The 17,499-nt window shown below is 36.5% G+C and overlaps 1 protein-coding gene across 1 annotated transcript in view; it reads left to right on the top strand.

The window, feature by feature from the left end:
* Nucleotides 1–12,398, top strand: part of GXYLT2 (glucoside xylosyltransferase 2) — a 30,750-nt gene extending 18,352 nt beyond the window's left edge. The window contains exons 4-7 of the mRNA XM_081316853.1: nt 4,933–5,184; nt 7,049–7,172; nt 7,818–7,990; nt 8,785–12,398. Of these exons, the coding sequence (XP_081172979.1) occupies nt 4,933–5,184; nt 7,049–7,172; nt 7,818–7,990; nt 8,785–8,967 (732 nt within the window). The 3' untranslated portion in view covers nt 8,968–12,398. The remainder of the gene's footprint in view (nt 1–4,932; nt 5,185–7,048; nt 7,173–7,817; nt 7,991–8,784) is intronic.
* Nucleotides 12,399–17,499: the final 5,101 nt, after the last annotated feature.

Raw genomic sequence — 17,499 nt, 5'->3', positions numbered from 1 at the left:
TCATAAAAATAGAGGATTGGTTTACTGTTGCCTTCTCCTGCCTTTGGCACAGCTGTTAGGTGATAATTTATCTCCAGCATCTCCAATTTTCCAACAGAGGTGCCTACTTGCTTTAGCTGAGTACCTGGGATGACTTTATCAGTTGACTCCCCTGGGAATACAGTATACACTCTTTCCATACATTCCTAATATTCTTTGCTCATCCCTACCAGGAACACCACTCCCTCCCCCCATCTATCCATGATGAGGCACAGAGCAGGGCAGGGGAGTGGGGTGGTGGTGGCTAATAATGGCGTCCAGAATCTGCAGGAAGAAGTCCCTGATAGCCAAAGATATTGGCAGAAAAACAATTATGGAAGCAGAAGACAGTGACAAATGATGGGTTGATATTTTTGTCTTCTCAATTCCAAGACCTTTGGGGGGGAAAAAGTATTACATTTTTAAGTGGTTTATAAATTGGCTTATGGGAAGAAGGATTTCTTTGAAGGTAAATTTAATAAATAAATAAATAATTGCAAGAGTTAGCAACTTCAGATCAAAGCATGATTTATATACCCTTCCACACAACATACACGAGGCCTAAACTGTGGCCTCAGAATCCCTCCAAAATTGACTTCAAAACGTATTTTTAACCAAAGCATTTGCACTATAATTAAGCAAATGTATAAGAAATATTGAGATTCAGTTTGGCTTGGTGATTAAGGCACCAGACTAGAAACTAGAAAACCACGAGTTCTAGTCACACCTTAGGCACAAAGCCAGCTGGGGGACCTTCGGCTATTCACTTCCTCTCAAACCTAGGATTTGTAAGGGCAAACCACTTCTTAAAAAAATGTTGCCCTGAAAACTGCAGGGACTTGTCCAGGCAGTCTCCAAGAATTGGACATTGCTGAACAGAACAACAAAAAAAGTATTACCTAAATAATGTTTATTCCAGTTAGCTAAAGCATCGCTTGCATTCAAAATGGTGTGGCTCTTAGGGTTTTATGACCCAAATATTCTTTTCTGTTCTATATAGTAGAATGTATCTGTCTATGGAAGTGTCCATTTTAAGAATGAGTTTGCTTCCTTTATTTAAGTCAGTCTTATTAGCTTACATGCCTACCTCAAGGCAAAACAAGATTGAATAAGATGGAACAGTCAGTTTGATATTGCAACTGCAATCCTCAACCTACAACCACAATTGAGCCCAAAATTTATGTTGCTAAGTGAGAAATTTGTTAAGTGAGTTTTTACGACTTTTCTTGCCGTATTTGTTAAGTGAATCACTGCAGTTGTTAAATTAGTAACCCGGTCATTAAGTGAATCTGGCTTCCCCATAGATTTTGCTTGTCAGAATGTGGCAAAAGATGGTCACATGACCCCAGGACACAGCAACCGTCATAAATGTGAGCCAGTTGTCAAGCATCTGAATGTAAATCACGTGACCATGGGGGTGCTGCAAGGCTCATAAGTCTGAAAAATGGTCATGTCACTTTTTTCCAGTGCCGTTGTAACTTTGAACGGTCACTAAGTGAATTGTTACAAGTCAAGGACTACCTGTATTTTCACTGTTGCATCAGAAAGTTAAGAGATCTGTCCTGTCCAAGTTTGCCCGTCTGATAAATTTTTCGGTATTTTCACTTAAAAAAAAGATGGAGACCAAACCTACTTTTATAGACCTGTGAATTCTGAAACCTTATTGGTGGATACTCTGTCTTGTCTCAGGGACAAGTTTATTCATCATACCTAACTTTTCAAATATTATACTTTGGTGAAACTCCACTAGCTCTTCCTAGATAGTATCTTGAGAGAGTAAGTAGCACTGTTTATGCAATAAGATTAGAAAGTGACAACTGTCATTCTCAGCAGGAGATATTTTCTCCAAGAACTGCATCATCCAGCTGCTGGTTCAGTTTTTGTCATTATACCATTTTGGTGCTTGGCACATTTCATTTCAATGTACTGCTCCTTTTCAGTTAATGTAAGACTCATAGTTCATGCCGTCACCCCTGTATAGACTTTAATAAAGTGCTCTTCATATCTGACACAGATAATATGTTAGTTTCTTGCTGACTTGTAACACAATCTGCTCTTTGTTTTGGAACTCTTCAGCACTTCTGCTTATTTATTAGTGGCAGTTTTATAATGTACTTTAGCCAAAAAGGCTGCTAGAGTGACTAATGTATAATCACTAATACAAGACAGTCTGTGCCTTGGTTTCATTCCCATCTCCCTTTTTAACTTCTTTGCGATATGAAATAAGGAAAGGAGGAATGGGAAAGAAACAAAATTAATGTATTTTTCATGTTACTGGGGCAGACAAGCTTTGATGGCTAAATTTCAGAGAAAAGAGGGGAGGGGGTAGCTTTTGATTTGGATTTTTCCTTATGTTTTTAAGGCAAAATAGGAATCTTAAGCTCAATGGAGGCTTCACATACTTTCTGGAAAGTATGGGGGGGGAAACCCTCAGTAAATGGCAAATTAAACCTAGTGAATACTCATGTTAAAGACATAAAAGGGTAACTTTTTGATTAAGAGAGAGGAATCTGAAGAAGTCCTAGGATTACTTAGAATATCGGGATGTGTGAACATCTTGTGTAAATTAACCACTTTAGGAAAACCAGTGAAACATACACCCCAGTAATTCAGTTTATTCTGATTGTTTAACTTGCTACTTTTGGAAGTAAGATTATGGTCACCTAACTACCCAAAAAAGAGAATGTATTTAAAAAATGGCATTTTGAGATTTCAAGGCTGCACAAAGGCTGTTTGTTTGTTCAATTTCTTTGGCTGCCCAATCTCCATCAGTGACTCTGAGTGGCTTACAATTTGGTTGATACAGATTTAGCTTTTAAGGGTTTTCTTTATTGCCTATATTTCATGTCTCTCTGTCAGGGAGATGGGCGGTTTCTAAATTAGAGAACTAAAATAAGTGTATTTTTTTTAACATGGTTAAAAAAAGCTTTTACATCTGAATACATTCCATTGTTATTGCCAGCCTAAAGATATGCCTGCTTTTATCATATTTTAGCTTACTCATGCTGCAAAAAGTAAAGGGACACAGATGCGGTTCTAATCCCCACCTTTTTATTTGCAAGTTAGGAGTGAATAGGAGGGTTTGTTTTTTCCCCCCAAATATGGTTTTCAAAGGTAGAAATTCACTGTAGTGGCCCATTCATGGTATAGTACCCGCAAATTTAATCAGAGAGTTGTTTGGGAATAGGGACAAAGGGAGTTTTCTGAAAAATTAGAAGGGAGATAAACTAGGGAAGAGGCACTCTGCAAAGTCTCAAATCTATTCTGCTGTGTTGTATAAAATTATTGAAAGAGATAGATTCATAAAGAACATGATGGCCACAAGAGGGCATATGGCAAACAAGAATTAACAGCCTGATTATTATTCATCCATTTGATATACTGTTTTCAATGTAATTAGTGGACCAGTGTCTTCCATGACAATTCAAGCTGACCAAGGGCCTCACAGATCAATCACAGAGAACCTGGGATGCATTCTGAAAGTTTGGAATTCAGTTCTTGATCTCTCATTGGTTACAGGAATGGATTTGCAGCAAAATCCATCTTCCCTGACCTGGTGCCTTCAGGTGTGCCAAAGCTGAGTTGTCACCATCTCCAGATGATGTAGTCCATCAAATCTGGAGAGTACTGGGTTGGGGAAACTTAGTTTTAGTAGCATATGCAAAGAGTATAAAAGTAGAACGTGATAGTTGCATGGAAGGAGAAAGGAGGAAACAAATTGAAAAAGATAAGAGAGGGGTTCCAGATCTTATTGTTTTTGTCTAACAACAGGATATAATAGGATCTTGGAAGTTTTCCCAGCAGTATGTGCTGGATGGAAACATAGGTTGTTCCTTATAAAACTAACTTGGGTGAATTTACCAGGACTGGCTCCTAGGTAACTGACTGGATTAGAATGCTTTGTAAGGAAAAGGTTCATAAACTCTCTGTTGCCTGATATGGCTTAAAACTTGAACAGATAAAACTTGTTTCATCTTCGACCCCTCTAAACAAGGCAAAATAGGAGAGTTGGCAATTAAGAAAGGAAGACATTGCTTGCCACTCAAAGAATTGGATTTTTCTCTGAAGCAAGCAATGAACTCATCTTACAGGTTAATAACTATCAATTTTAAATCCATTTCCCTTGTAACTCTAGTTTTGGGAAGTATTTTTTTTAATTAGATTTATATACCGCCCCTCTCCAAGGACTCGGGGCGGTGTACAGGGCAATTAAAACAGTAACAACACGCAAGGTATAAAAATTAAAATAAGATTAAATCAATAGCCCTAAGTAATAAATACAATCTAAAATTTAATTTTTTATTAAAATTTAAACACTAAAATCCAATCCCTCAGCCCAGGTCGGCCTGTTCAAACAACCAAGTCTTCAGGTCGCGGCGAAATGAGCGAAGGTCGGGAGCCATCCGGAGCTCAACCGGAAGCTGATTCCAGAGGGCAGGCGCGCCCACAGAGAATGCTCTCCCCCTGGGGGTCACCAGTCGACATTCCCTGACCGACGGCACCCTGAGGAGGCCCTCTCTGTGGGAGCGCACAGGGCGATGGGAAGTTAACGCCGGCAAGAGGTGCTCCCGTAAATAACCCGGACCCATGCCATTTAGGGCTTTATAGGTCATCACCAGCACCTTGAATCTCACTCGGAAGACAACCTCCTTAATACTAAAAGGAAAAGAAAACTGATGCATTTGACTTTCTTTTTGGGAAAAAGTGCAAAGTACTGGGCAGCATCTGACCTTTCCCCTCCTCCCCTCTCCCATTCCTTTTGCTTTTGTTCCTGTCTACTTGACCCTGACGTATTGTTCCAGAACCTCTTTATTTGAACAGAAAGGTAGGTCAGAGGTATTGCCTTGTGATTAGTAGATATTAGTAGATATCCCGTAGATAGCCCTTTCTCAACCGTCTGGCTTTTTCCCAAAGCTGATTTTGAAGGATGTGGATTCCCTTCTGTACGTGGACACAGATGTCCTATTCCTGCGACCCATTGATGACATTTGGGGCTTTCTGAGAACTTTCAATGCCACCCAGCTGGCTGCAATGGCACCGGAGCACGAAATACCAAAGATTGGCTGGTATAGTCGGTTTGCTCGCCACCCATATTATGGAACCACTGGGGTGAATTCTGGTGTCATGCTAATGAATTTAACCCGAATAAGAAATACGCAATTCAAGGTAAGGAGACCATTTATTTATTTATTGGGGGGGGAATCTTCCTTGGGATAGAGTTGGTTGTTGCTCCATAACTTTGACAGGTTATGGAGTTTAGCTTTTTTCTGTGCAGATGGCATTGACATGATAAGAACATAACAGGCACTATGTTTTTTTGAGAAATGTGCACCACATGGATCAATAAGTACTCAATTTTTTTCAAAGACAGTGAAAGAATAGTTAACTTGGGCAGTGCTTGAACTGCAGGCCTTCAAATTCTTCTACACAAAGGATTGCCGCACTATTATCAGTGCAGTCAGTCTTTTTGGTACCTACCCTTTGGATATGTTAGACTTCAGCTTCCATAATCCTAAGCCATCACATCCAATGAGGAAGAATGATTGTTTGTCAAGCAGAATACTGAAACTGACATATTCTGCTTATCTCAATTCATGAAAATTTCAGACAACATACATGCCAAAATATGCCAGAATACCAGTACCAAGTACCAAGATGTACATCGTCTGTGTAATATGAACTACTATAACCCAGGTTTAAATCCTATTTAACTAATTGTGATCTGTTCAGATTGGTAGCTACTTGATAGCATTAGAAACAGCAGCTTTTCCTACCCCTTGAAATCTGCTTTCCTTATTTATTAAATATATTTATAGATCCACCCAATTCACACATAGGTCACACACAGGTGACTTCACGTGCCTGGGTTGAACTTGCTCCTTCTGCATGCAAACTGTATTTTAAGGCCAATATTTTTTCCTGTGAAACTTTCAATATAGCAAAGCACCAATGGAAATCGTTTTGCAGTGAATAGGAAATAGCCTAACCCTCCTTTTTATTACAATACAGTTAACCGTTCAGCCTCTGTGTCCTGAAATACTGTCAGAAGCAGAGGGGAAAAGGGAAAGGGTTGCGTTAACTACTGGATTTGAAGTGTAAAATTTTAGGTTCAAACTAAATTTTAGGTTCAAAATAATAATTTATTTTTATTATAAAATGTATAAATCGAAAAGCTAAAAGACCATAGCACCTCCTTCCCAGCAGTCAATACCCAGATAATCGGAGATTAACACCAAGATTAATATTAAACCAATAATTAAGCAATAAAGATTACTCTCCTGTTACTTGCCCAAGGTCCTGCCCACCTAGCAATTTGAAGACATGCAAATGCAAGTAGATAAATAGGTACCCCTTCAGTGGGAAGATAACAGTGTTCTGTGTGTCTCAGAGTATAGTTATGCTGGCCACATGACCACTGAAACATCTTCAGATAATGCTGGCTCCCTCATATAAGAAATGGAGATGAGCACTGCCCCACTAGAGTCAGATACGACTGGAGAGGGGAAACCTTTACCTTTCTATCAGTCGAGGAACTACCAACTCAGACAAACCATCCAACAGTAAACAACAGCCTAATCAAGGAACTACCAAGAACTCTCCCATCAACACTGAGGGGGCGAATCTTTCTTCTTGCATTGACAATGTTACCAAGTTAAGTAATGAAATGTCTGCAAGACAACAACCAAACTCAGAGGGCATCTCACAATTATTTAAAAAATGGATACTATTGAATAAATTGTACTGCCGAGCATTTGTCATGCAATCACCACTATGAAATCATTGTGAAGAAAATATTTATATTGCAAGAAGAAATAGCACAAGATCAGTCTTCCAAGGTAGAATTTGGCATCTTTAACCTGTGTTAGGAGAAATGACTTCTCATTCCCATCTTGCTGAAAACCAACTCTTTTCCTACTGTTTGGTCACTGAACCCAGCTAGAAGGTGCACCGTGGCTATAGCTTCCTCCTGCTGTGATTGTAAATGTGTGTTTATGATTATTTTATCAAATCATTTATTTCTGTATTTCAGAACAACTTGATACCAACAGGCTTGAAATGGGAAGAGATGTTGTACCCTTTATACCAAAAGTATAAAAATTACATTACATGGGGAGACCAGGACTTGCTAAATATTATTTTTTACTTCAATCCAGGTACACACTTTTTAAGTATTATATGCAATATAATGATAGTCCTATTTTAACTTTGAATATATAATCATTTTAAAAATTGAGACTCTCCAAGTATGAATGTTGCATTATTGTTCCATTATGCCATAATATATTTCTGCATCTTCCAATCATTGGAAGTCTCCAGCTTTTGCAAATTCTACCATTTTTCTTTTCTCAAAACCCATGATTGGAGCAACCAGGAAAAAAATCAGAATTATATACACAAATGTTTATTCTTCATATATATGGTGTTATTATAAAATTTAGCGGTTGTTTTTCTGATTTCTTTCCAAGTCTTGTATTTAAAGCTGATTCCTAGACATCATTCTATTCTTGGATAATAGTGTAGTGTGGTGCCTAGTGGTGAAGACATTTGGCTCGGAAGGCTGAGAGTTCAATCCTAGGTAGCGGCAGATGTCTCTCTCCTAGGGCACGAAGTAAAAACACTTGCTGCGAACTCCATGTGGCATCAGGAAGGGCATCTGGCCAGTAAACGCTCAGCTCCATTCAGTCACCCCACCTCTATCCCACATTAAGGAGGTTACAGGGTCATAAAAACAGAGTTATTCTATTCTTGGCTAATATTTTTTCCTCTATTTTATGTATTTTTACTTCCCTTCCTTTTAGAATGTCTATACCTCTTTCCCTGCCAGTGGAATTATCGACCGGATCACTGCATGTATGGCAGTAACTGCAAAGAAGCAGAAGAAGAAGGCATTTCAATTCTGCATGGGAATCGAGGTGTCTATCATGATGATAAACAGCCTACTTTCAAAGCACTCTATGAAGTGATACGTGATGTAAGTGATGTTTTTTCCAAAAAGCAAGTTCTTGCATAGAATAAGGCTGCAATATAAAGTTTCAGTAATCGGCTTTATTGTTGCAAGAATCCCTGAAATTAGAGTAGGCTAAGAGATCCCAACTTGCTCAGAATTTCCAGTGAATTTTATACTTGAATTATGTTCTCCTGCTCCTATTATAGCAGAGATCCCTAACCTTTTGGGCACCAGGGACCGGTTCAGTGGAGAAAGGTTTTTCCACGGACCAGAGAGTGCGTGGTTTTGTATGCTGCCTGCATTCCATGAATGGGGCTTTGGTTGTTTGTGCGGACTGGTTGCTGGCGTGCCGCAGACCGGTACCGGTCCGCGGACCAGGGATTGGGGACTCCTGTATTATAGGACTCCATCCATGATACCATATTTGTCCTTAGAGATTTTGAGAATGTTCTTGCTGCAATACAGTGCAAGACATATAAAACACAACTTCTTGAGCCAGATTCAGAATCAAGAGTCCTAATTCAGTTTATCCCAATATTCAAGTCAAACAAATTGAAGATGGTACTTTTCTGGACTAATGCTTAAATATGTAATGGCAAAGAAGGACAAAGAGTTGGATGATAATGATATCCAGTAGAGAGGATTAAAGTAATGTAAGAGATTACTAAAGACGAGGATGAGGAAATGCAATAAATAGGTGTTTTGTATTGGTGCCAAGTAGGAGAGGGGAATGAAACATATATCAGTATCAATCATGAACCAAGGATTTAAGATTGCTTTTTACATTTTTGTATTTTTTTATTCTTTTTCCTCTTTAGTTTTCCTTTGAAGACAATCTTTTCCAATCAATTTACTATCCTCTCCAGTCCAAGTTCCTCAATACTGTGCACACTTTATGTGGGCGAATTCCTCAAGTTTTTCTGAAACAAATTGAGAGAACCATGAAGAAGGTCTATGAAAATCATGTGATTGTCAATATTGGAGCCAATTTCAGATTATAATCATAGCAATATATTTTCATAGAGCTGTTGTCTCCCATCATATCCCACTCTGGGGCTGTGAACTGAAAGTTCTATGCTGGCTTTTGCTACAGTTCTGTAAACAAGTATCTGGGAGTAAGATTCACAAAGCTTAGTAAAGACATATTTCTGACTAGACATGTATAGGATTGCATTGAGTCAGTTATTTCTTAAGCAAAATTACAAGGCTTTTATCTAATTATAATAGTTGCCACACCATTAATTAGTTTGATGGTGGTTATGGCAATGGTTTAAATTCTGAAAAAAACAGTAAAGAAATTACTGTTGTTGATAAGATGAGGAATATAAATATTTGGAAACTGTTAAGACATAGACACAAGGAGAATTTCTCTGTAATTCTATGAGAAGGCTCTTACAGATATTTCTTGTGCTAGAAAATAATTGTGCTGATAATACTTAATACAATGGCAGAGGGATGGATTGTGTATCTCATCATTCACTGCATGTTGTTGCTTTGATGCTTTGCTCTTTGATGTTAGTAACTTTTTGGATTTTTGGTATTTCTATACTATCAACTCTCTTCTACTGGCACTATCAAACCTAGAGTAGAAGATGTTTTGAGGTTTTCTTGTCCCTCCCTCTCTTTCACCAATTCAGTGACCATCCAGATTTGGCACCATATAGTTGTCTATGAGATGAATTGTCATTTCAGCTATTTCAGCAGGGAAAATTGGCCTTTTTTAATCACGGTCTTAATTGCAATAATTTCGAACCTCATACTCTTAGACCAGGGGTAGGCAACCTCGGCTCTTTTATGACTCATGGACTTCAACTCCCAGAATTCCTGAGCCAGCCATGCTGAGGGAAATGGGAAAGGTTTCCAAGGTGAGCCATGCTGACTCAGGAATTCTGGGCGTTGAAGTCAACGAGTCATAAGAGTCTAGGTTGCCTACCCCTGTCTTAGACGGTTTCTAACAGATTACAGTTAGTCAGAGTTCATGTGTCACTTCATTGAGGAACATCTACCTCTTTAGTATTTTAGGGACCATTATTATTATTAAACCATATGGGGATTCTGTTTCAGCAAATCTTAACTGTGCCACAACTATTTTAACCTGAAGGATTGTCAACCTCGCTACCTTGCCATATGAAGATAGTGGGGGTGAAGGTTAATTTCTTCTCTTTGCTAATGTTTACATGATGAAAACAGCAACTTTTGTTGGTGTTATTTCTCTACAGCCTGGTGCAAGGAGTGTATGTAATAAACCGAATGGATTCTTGTTTGAAACATGTTTTAGCTAGTTATTAAGGTGATATTCTCTGCTTTGCATGAAGTAACAGAGTTGTCTTTATTATCTCACCAAGTTTTAATATATATGTTGTGTTCGTTGACATCTTTGCTATACCTGATTAAGACAGCTATTCTTCCGAAGATCACCCTATATGGGTTCCTCAACACACAATTGCAAATAATAATCCATTCCTGAGTTAAAATGCAGAATGATATATTTTACAGGAATATATTTTTGTCATTTTACATATAGAATTTGAGGAGGAGACTTTTCACCGAGTAGTACAATATGTTCTAGAGAGCTCTTTTCTGTCTCAAATATTTATGCAGTAAGGAGAACTTAGGAACAATCTTTTTTTCCCCATTACTCTACTCTCTGAAGCAGTTTTTGAGCTTTTTCCTTCTTTCCATTCTTGAAAATGTAGGGCAGAATTTACTATAGGTTGAATAAAATCTCACCCGGGTAATAAGATTGTCTACGGGGGTGAATTTGATGATAGTTAATATGGCCTGTTATGTCTGCAACCTGTCCTGTAGAATGGAAGCATATGAGAAGGGGAGCTAAGAGATAAACCAGAAGGTTAAAAGAAAATCTGGCTGGATTTGTAAGTGTCACCCTGTGAATAAGTTAAGTGAATTTGAAACTGCTACTATAATCATGCCAAAATAGTTTGTTTGATGCTAGTGCTCCTTAAAGAGTAACAGCAAAACAGAAAGGGGTAACACCATGCCACATCCTCCTTTATGGATTTGTATGTTTTTTGTCTCTCACAAAAAGGTCTTCCCTTTTGCACCTATTTTTAACATTGAAAGCCCACTTCAGTGCAATTTAACTACAGAAAAAGTCAGAATACCTTGGTTAGCAATTATTAAAAAGAAAAGGTATTTTCATAATAAGTATTAGAAAATCAAATCCATGGCAGAGGAAGAAGAGCTAAATGCTTGTTTTATAGCAGATACAGTATTTAAAGGGATGAAAAGACATAATCTGTACAAAAGACAGAAGCTTGAAAAATCCCTATAATGGAAAGTTGATACAATTTTGAAGAGTGAGTGGGTTCATTTTTCACTTGGTGAAATATATGCTCTCTGTTAAATCTCTATTCATGTGAAGGATCTCTCAGCTGTCCTGTAAGATGTATAAAATCTAATATTGCAAAGTTTTTTTTGTGCAGGGTTTTTAAAAGTGATATCTGATACAGTATTTGATTCCAGGACAGATTCAGAATTTGTACAGTTCAATTTCTCAAATACAGTGTGTTTGTTAACCCTTTTATATCTCCTGTGTAACACTCAAGAGCATATATACATGTCAAAGAAAAACTGAAAAATACTTGGAAATGCATCACAAAACTCTTTGAGGTTTGCCATACATTGAGACAACATTTTTGTTGTGGTTTTCTCTGAAGGAAAATAACAAAGTCTATAGTGGGAATTCTGTTCCATTTTAATCTTTGATTTGAGTTACTTTATTAGATGTTTTGGAAACTGAATTTAAATCCTAGAGATGAGGATTAGCTCAGTCAACAAACAATGCTGGTGTGCTACCATAGCAGTTTTTTTTAAATGATTTTTGTGAATGCAAATTCTTTTTGAGAAATTGAGTTGCAGTTATACTTTTATAGTAAACTAAATAGTGTGATTTTGAACATAAAGAAACAGTTAAATTTCTTGTCACATACAAGTATTATCTCTACCATATTTTGATGTTTACCGAAATTGTAATCTTGCATTATATTTTGGTTTGTTTTTTTAAAAAACAAGGAAGCCTACAAAATACTTTTGATATCTCCGCTTGATTTATAAAGGATTTAATTTTCTAATAGTGAATTAAGACTAACAATTCTGCACAGTATTAGTAGACTTATGCAAGGAAAAATATCAGTTTGCATTCTGTCCTTGGGGGTGTTGTTGGTGGACTACGTTGCAAATCTCTGTAAGAAATTTCTTTTAAATAATTATATAAATATATTTACTGGATAAATGCTTAATTTGTTTAACCAAACAGCTTGCAATTTTCAGCACATTTCATATTACATTTTAACAATAATCAATATTTTGATATGTTAATATATGCAAAATACTAATTACTGATTTTTTTAAAAAAATAGACATTGCATTAAAAGTTAGAAGGCATATATAAATATTTATTTCAACTTCCTCATCTGTATGCCGTGTTATTTTTTAATGTTAAGATATTAGAACGGGATTTTCCACTTAACTGTGATTCAGTAGAAACACTACCATCAAAATAACTGTAAACTAAGGTTATACGGTAGGACTGGAGAAACAAGGGTAAATTTATAATCTTGTTTTAATAGTTTTGTGGTAAAGCTATAATCTCCAACTGCTGCACATTTGCTTAACTATTTCTGGTTCGTGGTTCAGTGTACAATAAATTCAGCCAGTAACCAAATGGCAAACACTGAAATAATGAACAATAGGGCTATAATAAATTATGTACATCTACAATTAAAAGAATAGTTATATTGATGAACTGTCACAAGTTCCCATCCTAAATCTCAATCTTAAGTCCATTTCTGTTTGCAGAATATTACCTATAATTGATCAATCCTTTGCAGACTTAGACATACCTGTCTATACCTATTTATTTTTAAGGTTGAATGTGCCAAAATTCTTTTTAGTGCCAACTGCAAGTACACTTGATTTCAGTACCTGCCAGATTACTATCTCAAAATCTTGAAGAGTCTAAGGCTCAAGATAGTCTATTGAAGATATAGTTCTTCAAATGTGTCTACGGAGATCCTCCATCACCCAGGTCCCAAAGGTGCTTTTTCAAATGTGTGAGAATTTAACCTTGATTTGGAAGGAATTTGTCCTATTGCCAAACTGCTTTAAGGGGTCATTGAACCTTGAACCCTCTCTTTGAACTTAGTTATTTTCTTGCAGACATTTCATTACTCAAACTGTTGTGTAATGACTGCAACAATCACTACATAGGACAAGCAGGTGGTAGAAGACTGATAAGATGCTTCCATAAACACCAACTAGCAGTCAGAAGACATGACATCCTTAATTGCACAACATATGGGCAGATGTAACTATAGTTTCAACTGGGAAATTGTGACCATCCTAGACCAAGCCAAGTCCAAAGATGCTAGTGAATTTTTAGAAGTCTGGCACTCTGACAAATTAGCTATCAATAGACATATATACATAAGCAATATCTACATTCTATGCAAAAGAGACAATCAACAAGCCAAAAAGGGAACAAAAAGACCAAAACACCTCTCCATCAGCAATTAGCGCCCAGAGGAACATAGATTAACTCCCAAGATTAGCATCAGACCAACAATCAAGAAGTAAACAATACCCTAATCAAGGCCTTGCCAAACAAGTTAACAGTAAGCAGCCCAACCAAAGAAACTCCAAGGCCACTCCCACCAACACTGATTGGGCAAGCCACTAGAATATAAACTGAGATCAAACCACATTCCTTACTAGCATTGATAATGTTAACTAGTTTGTGTAATAAAACATCTGCCAAAAAAAAAACAAGCATTGAGGGCATGAAGGACCCCTCATTTCAACTGAGTTGCAAATATACTCCTTTATTGGCAAATTGATTGAGTTTATTAGAATAGTATCTTTATAATTTTCAGAATTTCATAGTCTCCAGAATGTTGATACAACTCTTAAAAATTCATTCTCACATTTTATTTTGTTCTGAATCCAGTCATAATCTATGAAAAATATATTTTTAGCACTAAGAAACTCCTTGATGAGATGTAAAGTACAGATTTTGATCTGGATCTCCTAAAGTTAAATGATAATTGTGTGCCTATATGTTTCTAACATGCCAACTGTTGCCGATTTCCATCTAAGTGGAAAGTGAAAAATGGAATTTGCATTACTTGTCTCTGTATAAAATTGCAATCAATGTCATGTCACTTTACTGACTTGTATGTTTCTGTTTGATGAAGTGCACTGAATATTTATGGCTCCTAAGGAGGCAATTAAAGTGTATTTAAAGTCATTTATAATTTTAGACTTATCAGGTAAATAAACCAACTTTCAGCAAATATGAGCCTGTTTTTCTAGAACAAATTAATAGTTGTGTTCAATCTTGTATACATGCACAGAAAACACACTTGTTCTAGCTATGAATAATTCCTTTGATAAAGTTACAGTTGGTTTTACATGAAAATATTCATATTTTCTGAAGCTGATTTAGCCAAGCTGGATATCTGACAATCTAAACGAGTATCACAAAAAGGGACAAAACAAAAAGAATATAGAGGACAGAAGGCACAATGTGACAGGCTTCTATTACTCTGAAATACATAGTGACTGATAATTTCAAATGTATCTTGCACTGCACATGCATGGGTCTTTAAGGGGAAAATTAACAACAGAAAATAGAGCTGAAAGTAGTGAATAAAGATGTCTTCTTGCTCGCGCTATCTTTTATATCGGCAGGTAGATTTTAATGCAGTTGTGTCATTAAGTCAAAATCTCCTTTGCTTTATTTTTATTTCTACTTGCTAATAATTATCAAATTATTACAAAATTGTAGGTATAACATTGACAGCACAAGTCGAAGCTTGGCAATTAATACAATGTCTTTTTGGCTATCTCCCAAGATTTTCCCCAAACTTTTTCTTTGTAATTGCTCCCAAATTGTAGTAAGTAATAATCTAATTAAGACACCAAATCATTGGACATATGCCATCAGAACTTGATCAACATAATCGATCTGTGTTTGGCTAAGGAATTGATTGTAGCTCAGTCACAGGCTTTGCTGGAAGGTGTCTTAATGAGTGATGCACTTTGACATAAATTGACAAACATTCATAAAACTTATTTGTTAACCATTCTTTTTGAATAATACCTGTTTTTCTGGATTTGCACAATGTTTCAAGTATGAAGGATGGTTTTGCAAGGATGGAGCCCTCACCAGGCCGGATCATAGAATATTGTTAACCATTACTTAAGTCTTAGTATGATCATGATATGTGAATCCATTTAAATGTAGCCTATTCCACAACCATGCTGTGTAAGGTTAGTTGAAATAAGAAATTTTAAAAACTGCACTCTTGAAAGGTGATTAAATACACCCAATAAATACTGTACAAGATTGTTGTGTAAGTTGCAGTGTATCAGTAAGTTTATTAGATGGTTTCCAAAAGCATGGAGTATGGTGTATCTGGAGAATTTGGTGAACTGAAAGTCAGTTGCATAACTACAAGTCATCTTAAGAATTCAAAATACAGAATGGGATACAGCAAAAGTTTTTAATAACTGCTATTGTGATGTTAATATGCTTGCTGTAATGATAGATATGGGCTTGAAAGGATCAGTGGAGCCTTCTTAATAATCTTCCAAATATTTTTTTTCTAGCATTTTTTCACATTTTTGGAGGGTGGGGGGATCAATACAAAGGAGGGGCTAGAATTCACAATCTCCTGGTTTCTAGTCTGGTATTTAACCACTCGACCAAACTGGCTCACTAGTTTAACTTCAGAATAAGGATCAAGGAAAATAACTGGATCTTAAAAAGTGGCTGTTTCATTATTTAATTGTTTGTGCCAAGTTGGATTCTGTAGTTTGTATTTTTCAATCCTGCTGCTAGTTTTAGTTTTGATACAGGTAAGGGATTGCTGTTCATTTAATCTTGTTTTCATCTGATCCTACTGTCATCGTTTTATTATTAATTTACATTTCATGTTTTTAACGCAGAGAACTGCAAATACAAGATTATTTATAGTCACAATAAATAATTAAACAAAGTTCCAGGAAGGATCTTGGAAAAGTCAGTTACATGGGGAAAGAGGAAAAAAGTTTCCACCTCACTGCCCAAGTCCATTGAGAGCAGATTATGCTACCAAATCTTTCTTCATCCAAAACGTCAGATATAAAAAGCAGTTTTTAACAGGAACAAGAAGCTTCACTTTGTGCACTGAACAAGCCTTAACATGGTTTAGTTTGGGCTTAACTGGTTTTACAGACCCAGACAGTGTAATTTATAACCAATATTTATATCTTAGCTTACTGTGCAAATTAAACCAGATGATATTCAAAAACTATTTTTACATTTGGGTGTAATTACATGCAGAAAGTCATAAAGTGCCCCTTATTTAAGGTTGAAAATCTAGCTAATATTTAAAATATTGGTAGAATATAACGTCTCTTGGTTACATAGGCCTTTGGATTTAGAATCCAAAGACGAGTATTTGCATGAAATCAGAACTTACTTTTAAAACAACACTTTCTTTCCACCATTGTAATGCACAACCTACTTACGGTACTTTGTTTAAAAAAAACAACAAGGTTTTGGAGATGTCTGTGATGCTGTGTCTAAATTACTAAATTCTCACCCAAGCTACTACAGATCGTTGGCTCACTAATGCTGTACAATGTGTGTGTGTGTGTGTGTGTGTGCGCGCGCGTGCGTGCATGCATGTATGTATGTATCTTGGATGACAATTGTTTCTTCCTGTTATTGGACACTGAGACATAACGTGCAAAACCACCAGGAAGAATTGTTAAAGATGGATGACTGCTGTCATTTCTTACATGGAATGACAAATTGGCCCTGCCATTCTGAAAATTGCAAACAAAGAAGAGGGAAAAAATACTCTTTGTTTTAAAAGTGACTTCCTTTTAAATGTTACGATATTAATGGATAAGATATTCAGTAGATGATGGGTGTCTCCCCAAGAGGTTCTTTTCAACTGTATCTAGAGAGATTCTGAAGTATAGACTATTAACATTTCAAGGACAATTCATGGATGTTTTCTCCCTTTACTTTAATAGTACTGTTTCTGCCAGAAATAACAGGAAGAACAGAGGAAGAGCAAAGAAACAAGTCTATCTCAAACTGGTGTTTAAAAGATTTAAACTTCCAGATGCATGTAACCAAAAAAAGTGGCAACACTTAGCTCTTTAGAAAGGCTCTTGGTCAAAAGAAATTGGGACAATCTTTATATAATAAATCTCCCTTGGACATTTCTAGTATATCTTTGCTAATCTGATGCCCTCTTAGATGTTGAACCACAATTTCAATTATGTGCTTTCATAGACGCTGACAGCTATAACATATCAGAAGCAGAGGTGAGGGAAGATGATTATATACAAAGACTTAAGGCTCAAATTATGTTGCTAATTGTGATTAAACAATTAATGTGCATGTTTATAACCACAGCTTGTACAGATTTTACTTTAAAACAAAAGAGAAAAAGAGGCTAAGTTCCTCTCTACCCCATTGTTTATATTCTGGTGTAATAACTGGGTTTAATGGT

This window comes from Vipera berus (assembly GCF_964194415.1).
Source record: "Vipera berus genome assembly, chromosome: 2".
NCBI lineage: Eukaryota > Metazoa > Chordata > Lepidosauria > Squamata > Viperidae > Vipera > Vipera berus.
This window is presented reverse-complemented; position numbering and strand designations above follow the sequence as displayed.